Here is a 14,250-nt window from a genome sequence, read left to right on the forward strand (position 1 = left end):
GGTTGTCAAACAGTTCGTGGAAAATATGTATGATAAAAACCTATCCAGGGCCAGCGCTGTGGTGTAGCGAGTAGCCACCTGCAAAGCCAGCATCCCATTTGGGCGCCAGTTCAAAGCCCGGCTACTCCACTTCTGATCCAGCTCTCTGCTATGGCCTGGGATAGCAGTAGAAGATGGCCCAAGTCCTTGGGACCCTGCACCCACTTGAGAGACCCAGAAGAAGCTCCTGGCTCCTGGCTCCTGGCTCCTGGCTTCAGATTGGCACAGCTCTGGCTGTTGTAGCCAATTGGGGAGTGAACCAGTGGATGGAAGACCTCTCTCTCTGCCTCTCCTTCTTTCTCTGTGTAACTCTGCCTTTCAAATAAATAAATGAATAAATCTATATATTAAAAAAAAGAAACCTATCCATGGATTTCAAAATTTTTGCACCACAATGAACTTGTCCTAGTGTGACATGTCTGAACAGGATTTAGTTTGGGGCACTAAGATATGACACCAGTTTGAAAGGCACCCCTATTAGGGCAACACAAATTCTGCTAGAATTGAAGCAAGAGCAAACATCAAATTATGGCAAAGAATGGTGAGATCACCAATGCTTTACAATTTATCACAAGGGTGAGGACCTTTTTTTCTACCAAGGATAATTTGAATATTTCTAACATCATTTGCAGGCCATAAAAATGATCAATTTAAAAATTCACCTGCCGGCCGGCGTCGCAACTCAATAGCCTAATCCTCCACCTGTGGTGCTGGCACACGGGGTTCTAGTCCCGGTCGGGGCACCAGATTGTGTCCCGGCTGCCCCTCTTCCAGACCAGCTCTCTGCTGTGGCCCAGGAGTGCAGTGGAGGATGGCCTAGGTCCTTGGGCCCTGCACCCGCATGGGAGACCAGGAGGAAGCACCTGACTCCTAGCTTTGGATCAGCGTGGTGCGCCGGCCGCAGCGGCCATTGGGGGGTGAACCAACGGAAAAGGGAGACCTTTCTCTCTGTCTCTCCCTCTCACTGTCCACTCTGCCTGTCAAAAATAAAAAAATAATAATAAAAAAATTCACCTGCCACAGATTTATTGAATATCAAGTCCCACCTACAGTTGTCTTGGCAAGGCTGGACCAAATATGGCCCCTGGGCCAGATGTTGCCCACCCCTGGTTACAGGAGCAATGCCCCAAGGAATTCAGCAGGTTACAGATGGACACTGAAGATGAAGCACACAGCAGCGGATCATTCACACCAATACATGACGAAAAGATTAACATTTTCATGCCCTAACTGAAAGAGACCAATGATTAAGAGGAGAAACAACAGCCAAAACCAAAGATATCTCAAGTGGCTCAACTTACACAATTCTTACAGAAAAATTCAAGCGGAACAAACTTTTCCTTTGATGGGTGTCAAAGCTGTTGTGCCCAGATTAGCTGCAGAGCTTTCAGTGGAAATTTTAAACAGGTGAGATCAAGATCCTGAAGTGTTTCTCCTAAAATTTGTAACAGATGAAGCATGACCCTACCAGGACGATCCTGAAGACAGAGCATGAACAAAGCAATGGCTACCAAGAGGTGGAAGAGGCCTCGTCACAAGCAAAGGTCAAATTATTGGGGGTGGGGGTGGGGGGAGGCTCAAGGTATTTTCCTTGTTGACTTTTTGGAGGGTGAAAGAACAATGACATCTGTTTATTAAGACACCGATGAGAGTGTTTTGGGCAAGTGAGCCAGAGCCTTAGCAGACAAACCCACAGGAAAGCTTCATCAGAGAGTCTTTCTCCACAGCAACCATGTTCCTGCCCAGTCCTGTATCTGCTAAGAGCAAATGTGTGACTTTCAATGGGAAATCATGGGCATCTACCCTACAATCCTGATTTGGCTCCTTGTGGTCTCTATTTGTTTCCTAATCTTAAAAAAAATCATTTGAGGGCACCCACTTTTCTTCATTTTATAATATATATATAAAAAAAAGACTATATATGTGGTTTAAAATCCCAGGACCCTCTGTTTTTTAGGGATGGCTGGTAGCATCACTTACGAAAGTGCCTTTAACTTATGGAGTTGTTGAGAACTTAAGTTTATATTTTTATCTTTCTTTCTTTCTTTTTTTTCTTTGACAGGCAGAGTTAGACAGTGAGAGAGAGCGAAACAGAGAGAAAGGTCTTCCTTTTTCCATTGGTTCACCCCTCAAATGGCTGCTATGGCTGTTGCTTTGCGCCGATCCGGAGCCAGGAGCCAGGTGCTTCCTCCTGGTCTCCCATGGGGTACAGGGCCCAAGGACCTGGGCCATCCTCCACTGCCTTCCTGGGCCACAGCAGAGAGCTGGCCTGGAAGAGGAGCAACCAGGACAGAATCCAGCGTCCCAACCAAGACTAGAACCTGGGGTGCCAGTGCTGCAGGCGGAGGATTAGCCTAGTGAGCCGCAGCGCCGGCCTATATTTTTATCTTTCAGTTCCAGTTTCCATGAACTTTTTGAGGTTCCTTCATATTATTTTTCCTTTGGGAATTCCTGAGGTCTCACATTTTGCATCTGGGTTTCCTTCTCATGCTAAATACATAGCCACTATTGAAGAAGTAACCCACAAATACATGTTGAGAGCATACACACTTAGATAAAGTCTGACACAGCTGGGGAGTACGGGAGAGACTTGCTAAACTGGATATGAGATCCCAGACAGCTCTCCAAGTCCCTCAGAATCATGGCCCCAGGCCTCTTCAGCCAGGAGTGAACAGCTCTGGGCAACAGTTCGGAAGTATCTTGGAAGAGCTATTCTGAGTTTCCAGGTGTTCATTTGGAAGCAGCTGGAATGCTTCCAGGGCTGGGTATGAGGAGCTAACTACCGAGGGTGCAGGAACACTGCTCCCAGGCCTGCCTATGTGTGGTGCGGGGAGGGTGGGGGAGGAGCACTTCTTCTTGTGAGCACTTCCACCTGCCAGCATGCTGCATCTTCCACGTACAGTGCACATAAACGAGGTAACTAGCCCATCCAGCTCCTCCCACACCCTCCAAGACCCATCTTCAACAATATCCTCTGCCCTTTAGTTTGGGATACTTGTGGATCCTGTTCTCTTGCTATTGCATGAAGCCTTGAATTGGTCCTCTCTCCTCTTCCCCCTGTTTCACTGCTGGGAAACCCTCCTGCCTCTTCTCCATAAAGCAGGAGAGAGGATCTGGCACTGTGGCATAGGGAGTAAGGCTGCAGCCTGTGGCACTGGCATCACAAAGGGCGCCAGTTCAAGTCTGGGCTGCTACACTTCCAATCCAGCTCCCTGATGGTGCTCCTGGGAAAGCAGCAGAAGATGGCCCAAGTGCTTGGAACCTGCCACTCACATGGGAGACCCAGAGGAAGCTCTGGCTTCTGGCTTCAAATCAGCCCAGCTCCAGACATTGAGGCCATGTGGGGAATCAACCAGTGGATGGAAGATTTCTCTGTCTCTGTCTCCGTCTCTGTCTGTCTCTCTCTCTCTGTAACTCTGCCTTTCAAATAAATAAATAAACACTTAAAAAAAAAAAAAAAAGCATGAGGGAAATCCAAAGGGCAGTGAAAACTTCATATGTGATAAAGCACTGGACTGGCGCCATGGCTCAACAGGCTAATCCTCCGCCTTGCAGCGCCGGCACACCGGGTTCTAGTCCCGGTCGGGGTGCCGGATCCTGTCCTGGTTGCCCCTCTTCCAGTCCAGCTCTCTGCTGTGGCCCGGGAGTGCAGTGGAGGATGGCCCAAGTGCTTGGGCCCTGCACCCCATGGGAGACCAGGAGAAGCACCTGGCTCCTGGCTTCGGATCAGCGCGGTGCGCCGGCCGCAGCATGCCGGCCGCAGCGGCCATTGGAGGGTGAACTAACGGCAAAAAGGAAGACCTTTCTCTCTGTCTCTCTCTCTCACTGTCCACCCTGCCTGTCAAAAATAAAAAAATAAATAAATAAATAAAATAAAGCACTGGATACAAGTAGCTTCCTATAAACACCTAAGTGTGTTTTTTATTTTTTAAAAGATTTATTTATTTGAAAGGCAAAGTTAGAGAGACAGATACACAGAGAAACAGAGAAAGATCTTCCACCCATAGGTTAACTCCCCAAATGGCCACAACAGCCAGGAGCCAGGAACTTCATCTGAGTGTCCCACGTGGGTGCAGGGGCCCAAGCTCTTGGGCTACCTTCTGATTGCTCTCCTAGGGGCATTGACAGGGAGCTGGATCAGATGCCAGTCTGGCATCTATTTGTTACTTCTTAAGGAATCCTTCTATTTCTGGGGAGGATCACTTCAATTCCATATATCCAGGCTGAATGTTTACTATAAGTAATGAACAAGGAGTAGAAAGAGAAAAACAAAAGCAAAAACCCAGCACACCTCAAGGAATCCAGAAATTCATCTAATTCAGTCAGATGAAAGAAAGTTCCCTTCTACACTGGTTTGCTTCAAAATGTCAAAGAATTCCTATTCTCTGAGAGCTCGCTCTGTCCAGAGAAGACCTCCACCACAGGGTGGGGCTCAGGATTCAGAACCCACCACAAGAAACGCCAGAGGCTTTCTGGATGCCGATGGTAGAACTGCTATAACATTTCCTGAATTGAACTAGAATAAACCTCTGAGATAAGAGCATTTACAATCGTGCACTGGAGCACCTCTGTTCTGCTGGGGTGACCCCTGGCTCCATCACAGACCCTGTGCCCTCCTGGCCTACCTGCTGGGCTGCCTCGTGGAAGAGCTCCTGCACCTGCGACCTCTGGGCCATGCTCGCGGAAGCAGAGGTCCTGGGGCTCCGGGTGGGACCCCGTCTGGAAGGGAAAGACCATCCACGGTCAGGCGGCTCCTTTCCTCTCCTCCCGGCTTCCCGCTGTTGCCCGTCCTTCCCCTCTGTTAGGCAAGGCCTGGGAGCAAGGCGGAACTTGGTCCCCCCTCACCTGGAAACCCCTTCTTAGCCCCTTTTTGGTACCCAGCAGAGCCCACGCACAGCCCCCCTGCGCCCAGGCTCTGCCGTCCTAAAGCCACAGCTGCCCCAGTTCTTCCTCTCCGCCCCGAGGTCAGAGAAGAGCTGGGCTCAGGGCCACCGACCAGCGACTCCGCGGTGGGGACACAGCTGACACTCCTCCCCCAGGCCCCCCGCGCAAGGGCACCGTGGCCCCACGGGAACGGCGGCAGGCGGTGAGTGAGCGCGAACTGGACTCGCAGTGGGTTTGGCGAAAGGAGCCCTGCTGAGCACCGCCGGAGACCGAGGGCCGAGAAAGACTGCGCATCATCACCAGGGCAGGACCGTCCTTGGGCACCAGCACAGCCTTGGGGGGGGGGGGGGGGCGAGACCTTGTGGCAGGGCTCATGACCTTTTGGAAGGAGGAGCTGGACCTGTGATAGCAGCCTATGTGGCGAGGGAGGCTTGGGCACAGGGTAAAGCCATTGAGACGGCGGGGACTCGCCGGCCCGGGGTCCGGCCACAAGCGGCGGCACGCGTAAAAAGGGCGGCCCGCTTCGCACGCCCCGCTTCCCAGGCCGCTCCTGGGCATAGCCCCGACTTCTCACGTCTCCTGTCCGCTGGGCACTCCTCGAAGACGCACAGCCCCACCCCAAGTTCTCGGGACCCCGGGGAGCACCGGGCTCGGAGCGCGAGTCCCAGGGTCGGGGGTGGTGCGACAGAGCCCACCCGTGTCGGTGACCACCCCGACGGCAACATCCCCCTGAGCGGGGGCAAGCGGCCCAGAATATCCTTGGGGAGAGGGGCTGTCCCCGAGACCACCCTCTCCTCCACCCCACCCCCGCCCCCGCCCCCGCCCCTGCCCCGTGCGTTCGCCCTCACCTGCTCCCGGGACTGCGCACTCCCAGCGCCGCGCGCGGGCGCGCCCCGCCCCCGCCCCCGCCACGTGGCTGTCCGGGTCCCAGATGTCCCGCTGGCCAGGCGGTTCCCGCCCCGGCTCGAGCACCTTGGCCCCGCCAACACGTCCGGGTCTTCGGTCTAGGAGGGAAGGAGGGGGCTGCGGGGCTTTCCCTCCTGTCCCCGGGAGTCGCCCGCACACCTGCCGCCGCCCGGGCGATGACGGGTCCTAGAGCAGGGGACGAAAATCAACCCGAAAGGGCGAGGAGAGGGGCGAGGGAGGGTGCGCAAGCCCATTCCCCCTACAAAGTAATTCAACGCCCTCGGCAAGGGTGTCCGGCCCGGGGACGGACACTGGTCCCCAGCCCGGGCGCGGGTGAGGGAGACACCTGGGGACCAGAAACTGAGCCCGCGCGCCAGGGCTCCCCAAGCGCGACCAGGGGCTGCCCAAGCCCGGAGCCCGCTGGCAACAGGCCTGCAGCGCCGCAGGGGGAGCGCCCTCACCACCCTGAACAAGACCCCAGCCCCTTTCCCAAGGGTGAAACAAGGTTTCAGAGGCCTGGGGCTGCAGGGGGTGGGGTTGGGGGAGAAATTAACATTCAGAGAGATTAAATTATCTCAGTTTCCAATCTGGCATATTTCCTAGACCTTAAATAACTCCCTCGGCTTCCATGTGGGCTTCTGAGAAGCAGGAGGGCAGCTGGGAGTGCTTCCCACGCCCATGGGCCTTTGTGTGAAAATCTCTAAAAATAGAGCTTGTTTTTTTAAAAACAAGAGGGAGGGCAGAGCCAGAGCCCTAACCTCTTTGTGCTGCAGCAAAGCAGTGAGTGAACACATAGACCCAGCCATTTGCCACTTGCGCTGCCGCCAGTGCTGTCAGTCGCACTAACCATGCACATTGTGTCAGACCACCACCACCCAAGGTCCTACTCCTGGAGCAGGGACTCCTTCCTCCCACCCCCAGCCCAGGGACCCTCTCCTGCTCCGTCTCTCTGGACTGGCCAATCCAGAGAGATACTTCCTACCCAATATTGGTCCCATTTGTGTCCATTATTGCACTTAGCAGAATGCCCTCAAGGTTCACCCACACGGTAGAGCGTTCAGAACTTTGTGCCTGGCCAAGATGTCTTAAGTGACCCTTCTCCGCAAGGAGACAGAACCGCAGGGTGAGTGACAGGCTAGCCCTCTGTGAACGAAGGCTGACCAGGTAGACCAGGTGACAAGGTCATTGTCCATATATGCACCTGTGTGGCCAGTGTGGTCATCTTTCTCATTCACTGTTGGTGGCACGTGATGCTTGCTTCTCTCTTTTTTTGGCCTTGCCCAGTTTCCTGTTTGCCATCAGCCTGCCTCTAAGCGCCACTGTGAACTCTGACAAATCCACATCCAATTCCATAATAGACTAAATTAAAAACATTAGAACCGGAAATCCACCCCTTTCTTAGTGACCACCTACTTCCTGCCACTTGTCATCTTCCAAATAAATGAGAAGTTCCTTTCAGAGCTTACAGGCATCTCCTAAACAAATGTGTTTGTTTCTTTTCTTCACGCTAAGGTTAGACATAGAAACTTGCCCATTTGCAAAGAAAACAGTATATCCTGCTTATTGTAGATTTATAACAATGACATTCATCTTAAAAAAAAAAACCTACATTCTTGTGTTAAAAAATAGTAGCCTGCATATCCTTTGAACAAACATTTCCATTTTTAAGATACTACCCGACATGACCTAGCATAAGGACACCCATTACTTTGTAACTTTTTGTAAAAATCAGAATTTAACTGTCAACAGAAGACTGGTTAAATAAGTTATGGTCAGTCCTATTATAAAAGTCAGCATTAGAAAGAATAAGGTATGTTTGTATATACAAACATGGAATTCTGTTCATCACATAATAATGAATGGAAACAGCCAACTGCAGAATAACGGTGTATGCAGTGTGCTACTTTTGAAAAAAGGAGCATATATTTATATACATAGATGGTTTGTGTAGAAAAACACAGCCCGGTCTGTTCGTAGTGGTTATCTCTATGATATGGGATTGCGGTCATGAGGAAAGCCAGAGACAAAATCCACTTTGGAGTATAAATACTGAATTTTTTTCTTACAATGAGTACATGTTACTTCAAAATCTGGGGGAGGAGTGCATAAGTAAAAAATTAAGAAAAAAATATGGAGTTAGCTGCATTTTCCCAAGACGACCGTGCTGAGTTCCCATCCCACATGCCCTTATCCTAAGCTGAGAATCTTAACAAGAGACGGGGTCTGTGCTCCCTCTCACCGAGCCTCAGCACCTCAGCCCAGGGGGACGAGATAAGCAGTGCCATTGCTTGATTTCATAGGCTGGGGTCCTAAAGGCGGGAAGGGTCCGCAGGGCGGCCTCACCCCCGCGCGCTTCCCCTGAGGCTGCGGCCGCCATGTTGCGAGGAAGCCCCGGCCACGCGGAGAGGCTACCTGTGGGCTCCGGCCAGCAGCCGCCGTCCGCGGCAGACCTGTGAGGAGAACCCGGCCCCAGCTGAGCTCCCAGACACTGGCGAACCCCGGGCCCTGCTTGCCGGCCCCTGTCGGGACTCCCGACCCACAGGGACCCAGAGAGGGTACATCTTCCCTGTCGCTGTGACTCGATAGACAGCGAATGCATCGTCCATCAAGCAAAGCGAAACCTTCCTTTCAAAGCACGTGTAGTCATTTCATTGTTTGAATGCACTGTGACTGCAGCCCAGCTATGGCAAAATAACAACTATTATTAAACTCACCCTTTTTTGTATTCACTCACAGGCGAAGCTCAAGTCGCGCCCTGTGAGGCTGTTGCTCTGCGGCGATGCCACAGGCAGAAGCCCCTGCACCTCCTCCCTGGCTGCCTGGGGCTCAGAGCTGCCTCTGTGTGACGGCTGACAACGAAGGAGGACCTCGTTAGGCAGCAAATCCGAGCCCTGGGGAAGGGCCTGGACCGAGTGAACCAGCGCAGAACTGTGAACGCGGGCTGAAAACATGCCGTCATGACGTCAAAAGGTATGTACACCAAGACGTGCCTCACAGCCTCGGCCTGAGAACCGGTCAGTGGCGGGTCAGCCAGTCTGGTGTGGACCCCCTCATCTGGGGGTCGCTTCTGAAAATACCAACACCTCGGGAACCCCCACGCACAGATTCCAATTCACTTACTTAACAGGTCGGGGTGGGCCCTGGGCATCAGCGTTCCTCTAAGTTCCCTGAGTGCTTCTAAAGTGCAGCCAAGGAGGACAATGATGGGATTCCTAGCCCACCAGTTGTCTCTCTGCTCCAAAACACGAGAGTACATCCTCTTGGCGATGGTGTCTTACTCTGGTTACAGCTTTGTGTGACATGTGTCATGAGGCAGCACAGGTAATTTACTGCACATACACACACACACCGGTAATTTAGCACACATGCATGCGCACACACAGGTAATTTACTGCACACGCACACACAGGTAGTTTACTACACACACACAGGTAATTTATTGCACACCCATACGCACACACTGGTAATTTACTGCCCGTGCAGGCACACGTTTCTTCTGCCTGGTCACTGCGCTGTGCCTTCCCCAGGGCACACCATCACAGGAACCCTGCACACGCTTGGAAAGTTCTTGCGGCTCTGAAATGTGGAGCCAGCACTTGAACTTCTCTCTCTAATCCCAAAATCAGGTTCTCTACACAAATGTAGCCTCTTTAACCCAAATGAAGAGCTAAGACAGAAAAAGGTTTTCCTGCTTCCTGGACTTTGGAACGGGGTTTCCCAGAGCCCCAGGCCCAGGAGAGGGCTCTCTGAAGGGCTGCCAGACACTTCTGGGAGTTGGAAGGGGAAGACCCAGGAGGTGGAAACCAGACGGAAGAGTCCCTCCCACAGCCTGGGAGCCTCGGAAGCCCAGGGCGACTTGGCTCTTGCTCTGGCTTCCCAGGGCAGGGCCTCCACCATCCTGCTGTCAGGTGGCCCTAGCTCCTGTTGAGCAGGTTTCTCCTCCAGGATCTAAGCTATTTGTTGACTCAGGGAGTTTGCCCTCTGACAAGACAGTCATTCTCCATCAGCCACCTGGCGTCTGCTGCTGACCAGGACCTGGGGGGAGCATGAGGAAACACACGATGCAGACAGACACCTGATAAACAGGATCCATTTTATTGGATGATGACAGTGGCAGCCTTACTGTTCAGGAAACAATGTGATTAGCATTCCGCATGTACTTAGCTATCACATAGGGAGGACCAAATGGCGGACCCCCAAAAGTTTAGATGAGAGGTCAGGTCCAGATCTGAGCCTGTTTCCTTAGGTGTAACATGGAGTTAATGACGGAGACCTGCCAGGCCTCTTGGCAGAGTTACCAAGATAGTTTCCCCTTGCCTTTGGAAAATCACATGACCACCGTTCTGGTCCTACTGCCACTTCCCAGAGATCGTCACACTTCCGGCAGTGCTCCTCTTTGCAACCTGCGAGGTAACTCACAGGGCCCAGACCCTCCCCTCAACCACATCCACATGCACCTGTCGATGGCCAAGCACAAGAGAAAGGGGAGAAGGCCCAGCACCGGCAGACACGTGCCCCTTCCTTCTGCTGGTCCACTGCCTATGGCATCCTTACCTCATGGTCTGAATTTTGCTTTTGCCTCATGGGCCAGCCAGGCACCTGTTCACGACTGATCAACAGCTTGGAAGAGAGAAACTAGGCACTTCCACCTCAATATATTCTCTTAGTTTCATATTTCTGCCTTTCATTGCAATTTATGTCAGTATTAAGACATTCTCCAGACTGTTCCATCCCTTTCAGACCTCTGGTAACAGAATCATACTTTTTTAACTTGAGCTTTTTGAATTGCAATGGTAAAGTCTGGGGCATGTGTTGGTAACACCCTGCACTCCATTCGTCAGTGAACATAAATTATCAGGGAACGATTCTCTTCCTTACAATACTATCACTTCCACCTCACTGAAGAGTTATTCCTTGCTGGTTACTTAAATTCAGACAAATTCTCTCATTTCTTTTTCAATCTCTTTAAGGATAATACAGGTTGAATCACCCTTGTCTGAAGTGCTTGGGACCAAAAGTGCTTGATTCCACCTTTTTTTTATGTTTTGGCACATTTGCATATACATGATATCTCTTGGGGATGGAACACAAGCCTAAATAAAATTCATTTGTTTCACATACAAATAATACATACAGCCTGAAAGTAATTTATATAAAATGTTTAGCACACCTGTGTTTTCACTGAAAACCATCAGTCAGGTGTGTAATTTTTCTTTTTTAATAGCATGGAGTTATTTTATTTGAAAAGTAGGAAGGAGGGAGAGAGGGAGAAGGAGGGAGAGGGAGAGAGGGAGGGAGGGAGACTGCATCCTCTGTATCACTTCTCAAAAGCTCACAGCAGTCAAGGCTGAGCCAGACCAGGCCTCCCACGTGACGTGACGGCAGGAAACCAACTACTTGAGCCATCACTGGGTGATGCCTCCCAGGGTGTGCAGTTAGAAAGCTGGAGTCAGGAGCAGAGCCAGGTACTGAACCCAGACACTCTGCTATGAGATGCAGGCATCCTAACTTCGAGGCCAAATGCCCACCTCCAGGTGCGGACGTCCCCACACCGGTGCTCCAAGGCTGAGGCTGTGGAGCGAGCACTTCGTGTTCTCAGACTAGGGATGCTCGGTCCACGCTGTCTTAAAGCCACAAATGTACTGACGTGATCTGCTTTACAATCGAAGCTTCCAATGTCTGCCCAACTCTGCTCTATCTTGCCTTTCTGCCACTTTCAAACTCTGAACCAGGAAGGTTTAGTGTTACACGTTGCAAACTTACCTCCAGTGACTTGACATCTCAGCAACTTGGATAGGTGTTTTGTTTTTAATTTTTCATTTTCCAGATTAAAAAAATGGAGGCTCAGAAAGGGTAAGTGACATGAAGAAGGCTACACAGATAGAGCAAGGCGGAGCTGCGATTTAAAAGCCCCTGGATTCTAGGTCCTCTGCTCACCCCATTGTTCTCAGTCATCCTCAACAACAAAAAATAACCTATAGTTCATTTAAAGCTGCCTTATACACACTTTCCTAAAGAAATACACATTCTTCATAGACAGTATGAGGCTCTCTGTGTGCTCCTCTGCCTTGAGTGCCAACACCCGCTGGGCACTCACGAGGGCCAGCTCTGGGAGATGCACCTAACTGCTCTCGGCCGAGTTGTCTCCTGTGCATTCCTGAGTGCTCTTTGCACGGTTACTCAGCTGTGTCCTCTTTCTGCCATTTTATTTTGTGCTCCGGTAGTCTCGACCCTTACACTGTGCCCTACAAAGGTTGCAGAAGTGAGGGGACTGGAGCGCCCATAAAGAAACAAACTATCATATAGGAAGTTTGAAAGCTGTGTTATAGTTGGCCCAAACACCTGGAAGAAAATGGTCAAGGAAGAGAGGGTATCAGACAACCAGGAACCAGAAGTTATTTAACATGAAGGGTACCCTAAAATCACAATCTGAGCAGACAGAACAGTAGCATGACTCCGAGGGATTTAAACTGTGAACACCTTTCCTTGGGGACTGCTACAACTATTTAGGCCTTGGTTCACTTAGTTCCCTTTCATCTAGGCAAATATCCTGCAGCACCCAACTCCAAGCCTCAGTGGGGTACAGGTGACCCACCAGTCTACCTTCACCCTCATGTCTGGGAACCCCTGTGGAGCACTCATCTTCAGAACAAAGTCTCTTTAAAAAAAAAATCTATTTCCTCATTTCCACAGCTCAGGTTTGAATTTTATTGCTAAGTTTGGTGTTCTAAGTAAGATATTTTCCCATCATATTGGTTTGTGTCTTCTACTTTCTGGAACCAATTTATTAAAACTCAATTTTGGTGGGGTCGGCACTGTAGCGTAGCGGGTACAGCTACCGCCTGCCGTGTCAGCATCCCATATGGGTGCCAGTTCGACACCCAGCTACTCCTTTTCCGATCCAGCTCCTTGCTAATGCACCTGAGAAAGCAGTAGAAGATGGCTCAAGTGCTTGGGCTCCTGCAGCCACGCGGGAATCCTGAAAGAAGCTCCAGGCTCTTGGCTTTGGATCAGCCCAGGTCTGGCCACTGTGGCCATCTGGGGAACGAACCACAGATGGAAGATCTCTCTGTGCCTCTGTAACTCTGCCTTTCAAGTGAATAAAGTAAATCTTTTTTAAAAAATCAATTTTGGGACAGACTTTTTTCCTAGTAGTTAAGACACAACTTGGAACACCCCTCATCCCCTGTAGAGCACCTGGCCTTGAGTCCTGGCTCTGCTCCGGATTCCAGCTCCCTGATAATATGCACCATGGGAGGCAGCAAGTGACAGATCAAGTAGCTGAGCCTCTGCCACCCACACAGGAGACCTGGATTGCTACCTACTGGCTTCCAGCTGCAGCTTGGCTCAGCCCCAATTGTTGCGGGAATTTGGGGAATGATCCAGCAGATGGGAGCTCTGTTTTTCAAATAAACGAAATTCTTTAAAAAATATTTTCTAGAAAACTACCCTGAAGCAAGAAACAAGTGTACTTACCTATTTGTCAAGGAATGAGATGTAAATTACTCAGCACATTACCCAACACATCTTAACATTTTTTATTCTAGATTTTTAGTTTGCTTTAGCACAGTACAGTTGCAATACAATACTGCAACCTGTAACTGGCAGTATGACAAATACCTCTCACAGGCTCAAATAAAGTTGTGAGTAGCCTCAACCATCCAGTACTGGCATCGAATACAATGCAAGGTTCTAGGCAGATGATGGATGCCTCAGCAAGTCAGGATTCCAATCAGCAGAAGTGCACCTCTTGGGCCCCCTCCCCAACCTTGACCACCAGCGCCACAGTATCAGATTATTATTAAGAACAGGAGAGCAGGGAAAACTAACGAAGCTATGGCCTTCAAAGCTCATCTGCCTAAGTGGGTAAATATGCAAAGGCTCAAATGTTCTCTATTTTATAATCTTAACCTTGAGTTTTACCCTATGGTTTGAGAATTACTTCAAGGGCATCCTTCCCATCTGCACCATCACATTTCACATCCCAGCTCCTAACTCAGTGTATGTGCATCTGGGGAGGACGTTTCAGCCTAAATGTCCCTTTAACTTGAAAATGACAAAAAGAACTAACATCACGAGACCCAAATTTTAGTTTCAACTCACTTAAAACTTTCCATCTCCATGGATTATTTATCTATCACATGTATATGATTTACTTGAATACCTATCAGGGTCACCAAGGGAGGGAAAAAATGTCAAATAGCACTATAAAAATTTTAATGTTCTATTCAAATGTATAAATGACAAAAAAACTTCATATTCACTTTGTGCATGGTAAACTGTTAAGTAAGACTCAGTGACAACACATTAATTCAAGTGACTTCCATTTTATTTTTTCTTATAATGTTCAGAAGGTGGGAGAAGTATCATGTAGAATCTCTGCCCACCCCTCTCCCCACCAACTCTAATCATTCAAGAAAA

General features: G+C 50.2%; 1 protein-coding gene across 1 annotated transcript in view; it reads right to left on the reverse strand.

The window, feature by feature from the left end:
- Positions 1-4,715, reverse strand: part of SLC12A8 (solute carrier family 12 member 8) — a 179,112-nt gene extending 174,397 nt beyond the window's left edge. The window contains exon 1 of the mRNA XM_062181070.1: positions 4,665-4,715. Coding sequence (XP_062037054.1) covers positions 4,665-4,715 — 51 coding nt within the window. The remainder of the gene's footprint in view (positions 1-4,664) is intronic.
- Between the last annotated feature and the right edge of the window lie 9,535 nt (positions 4,716-14,250).

This window comes from Lepus europaeus, chromosome 2 (genome assembly GCF_033115175.1).
Source record: "Lepus europaeus isolate LE1 chromosome 2, mLepTim1.pri, whole genome shotgun sequence".
Lineage (NCBI taxonomy): Eukaryota > Metazoa > Chordata > Mammalia > Lagomorpha > Leporidae > Lepus > Lepus europaeus.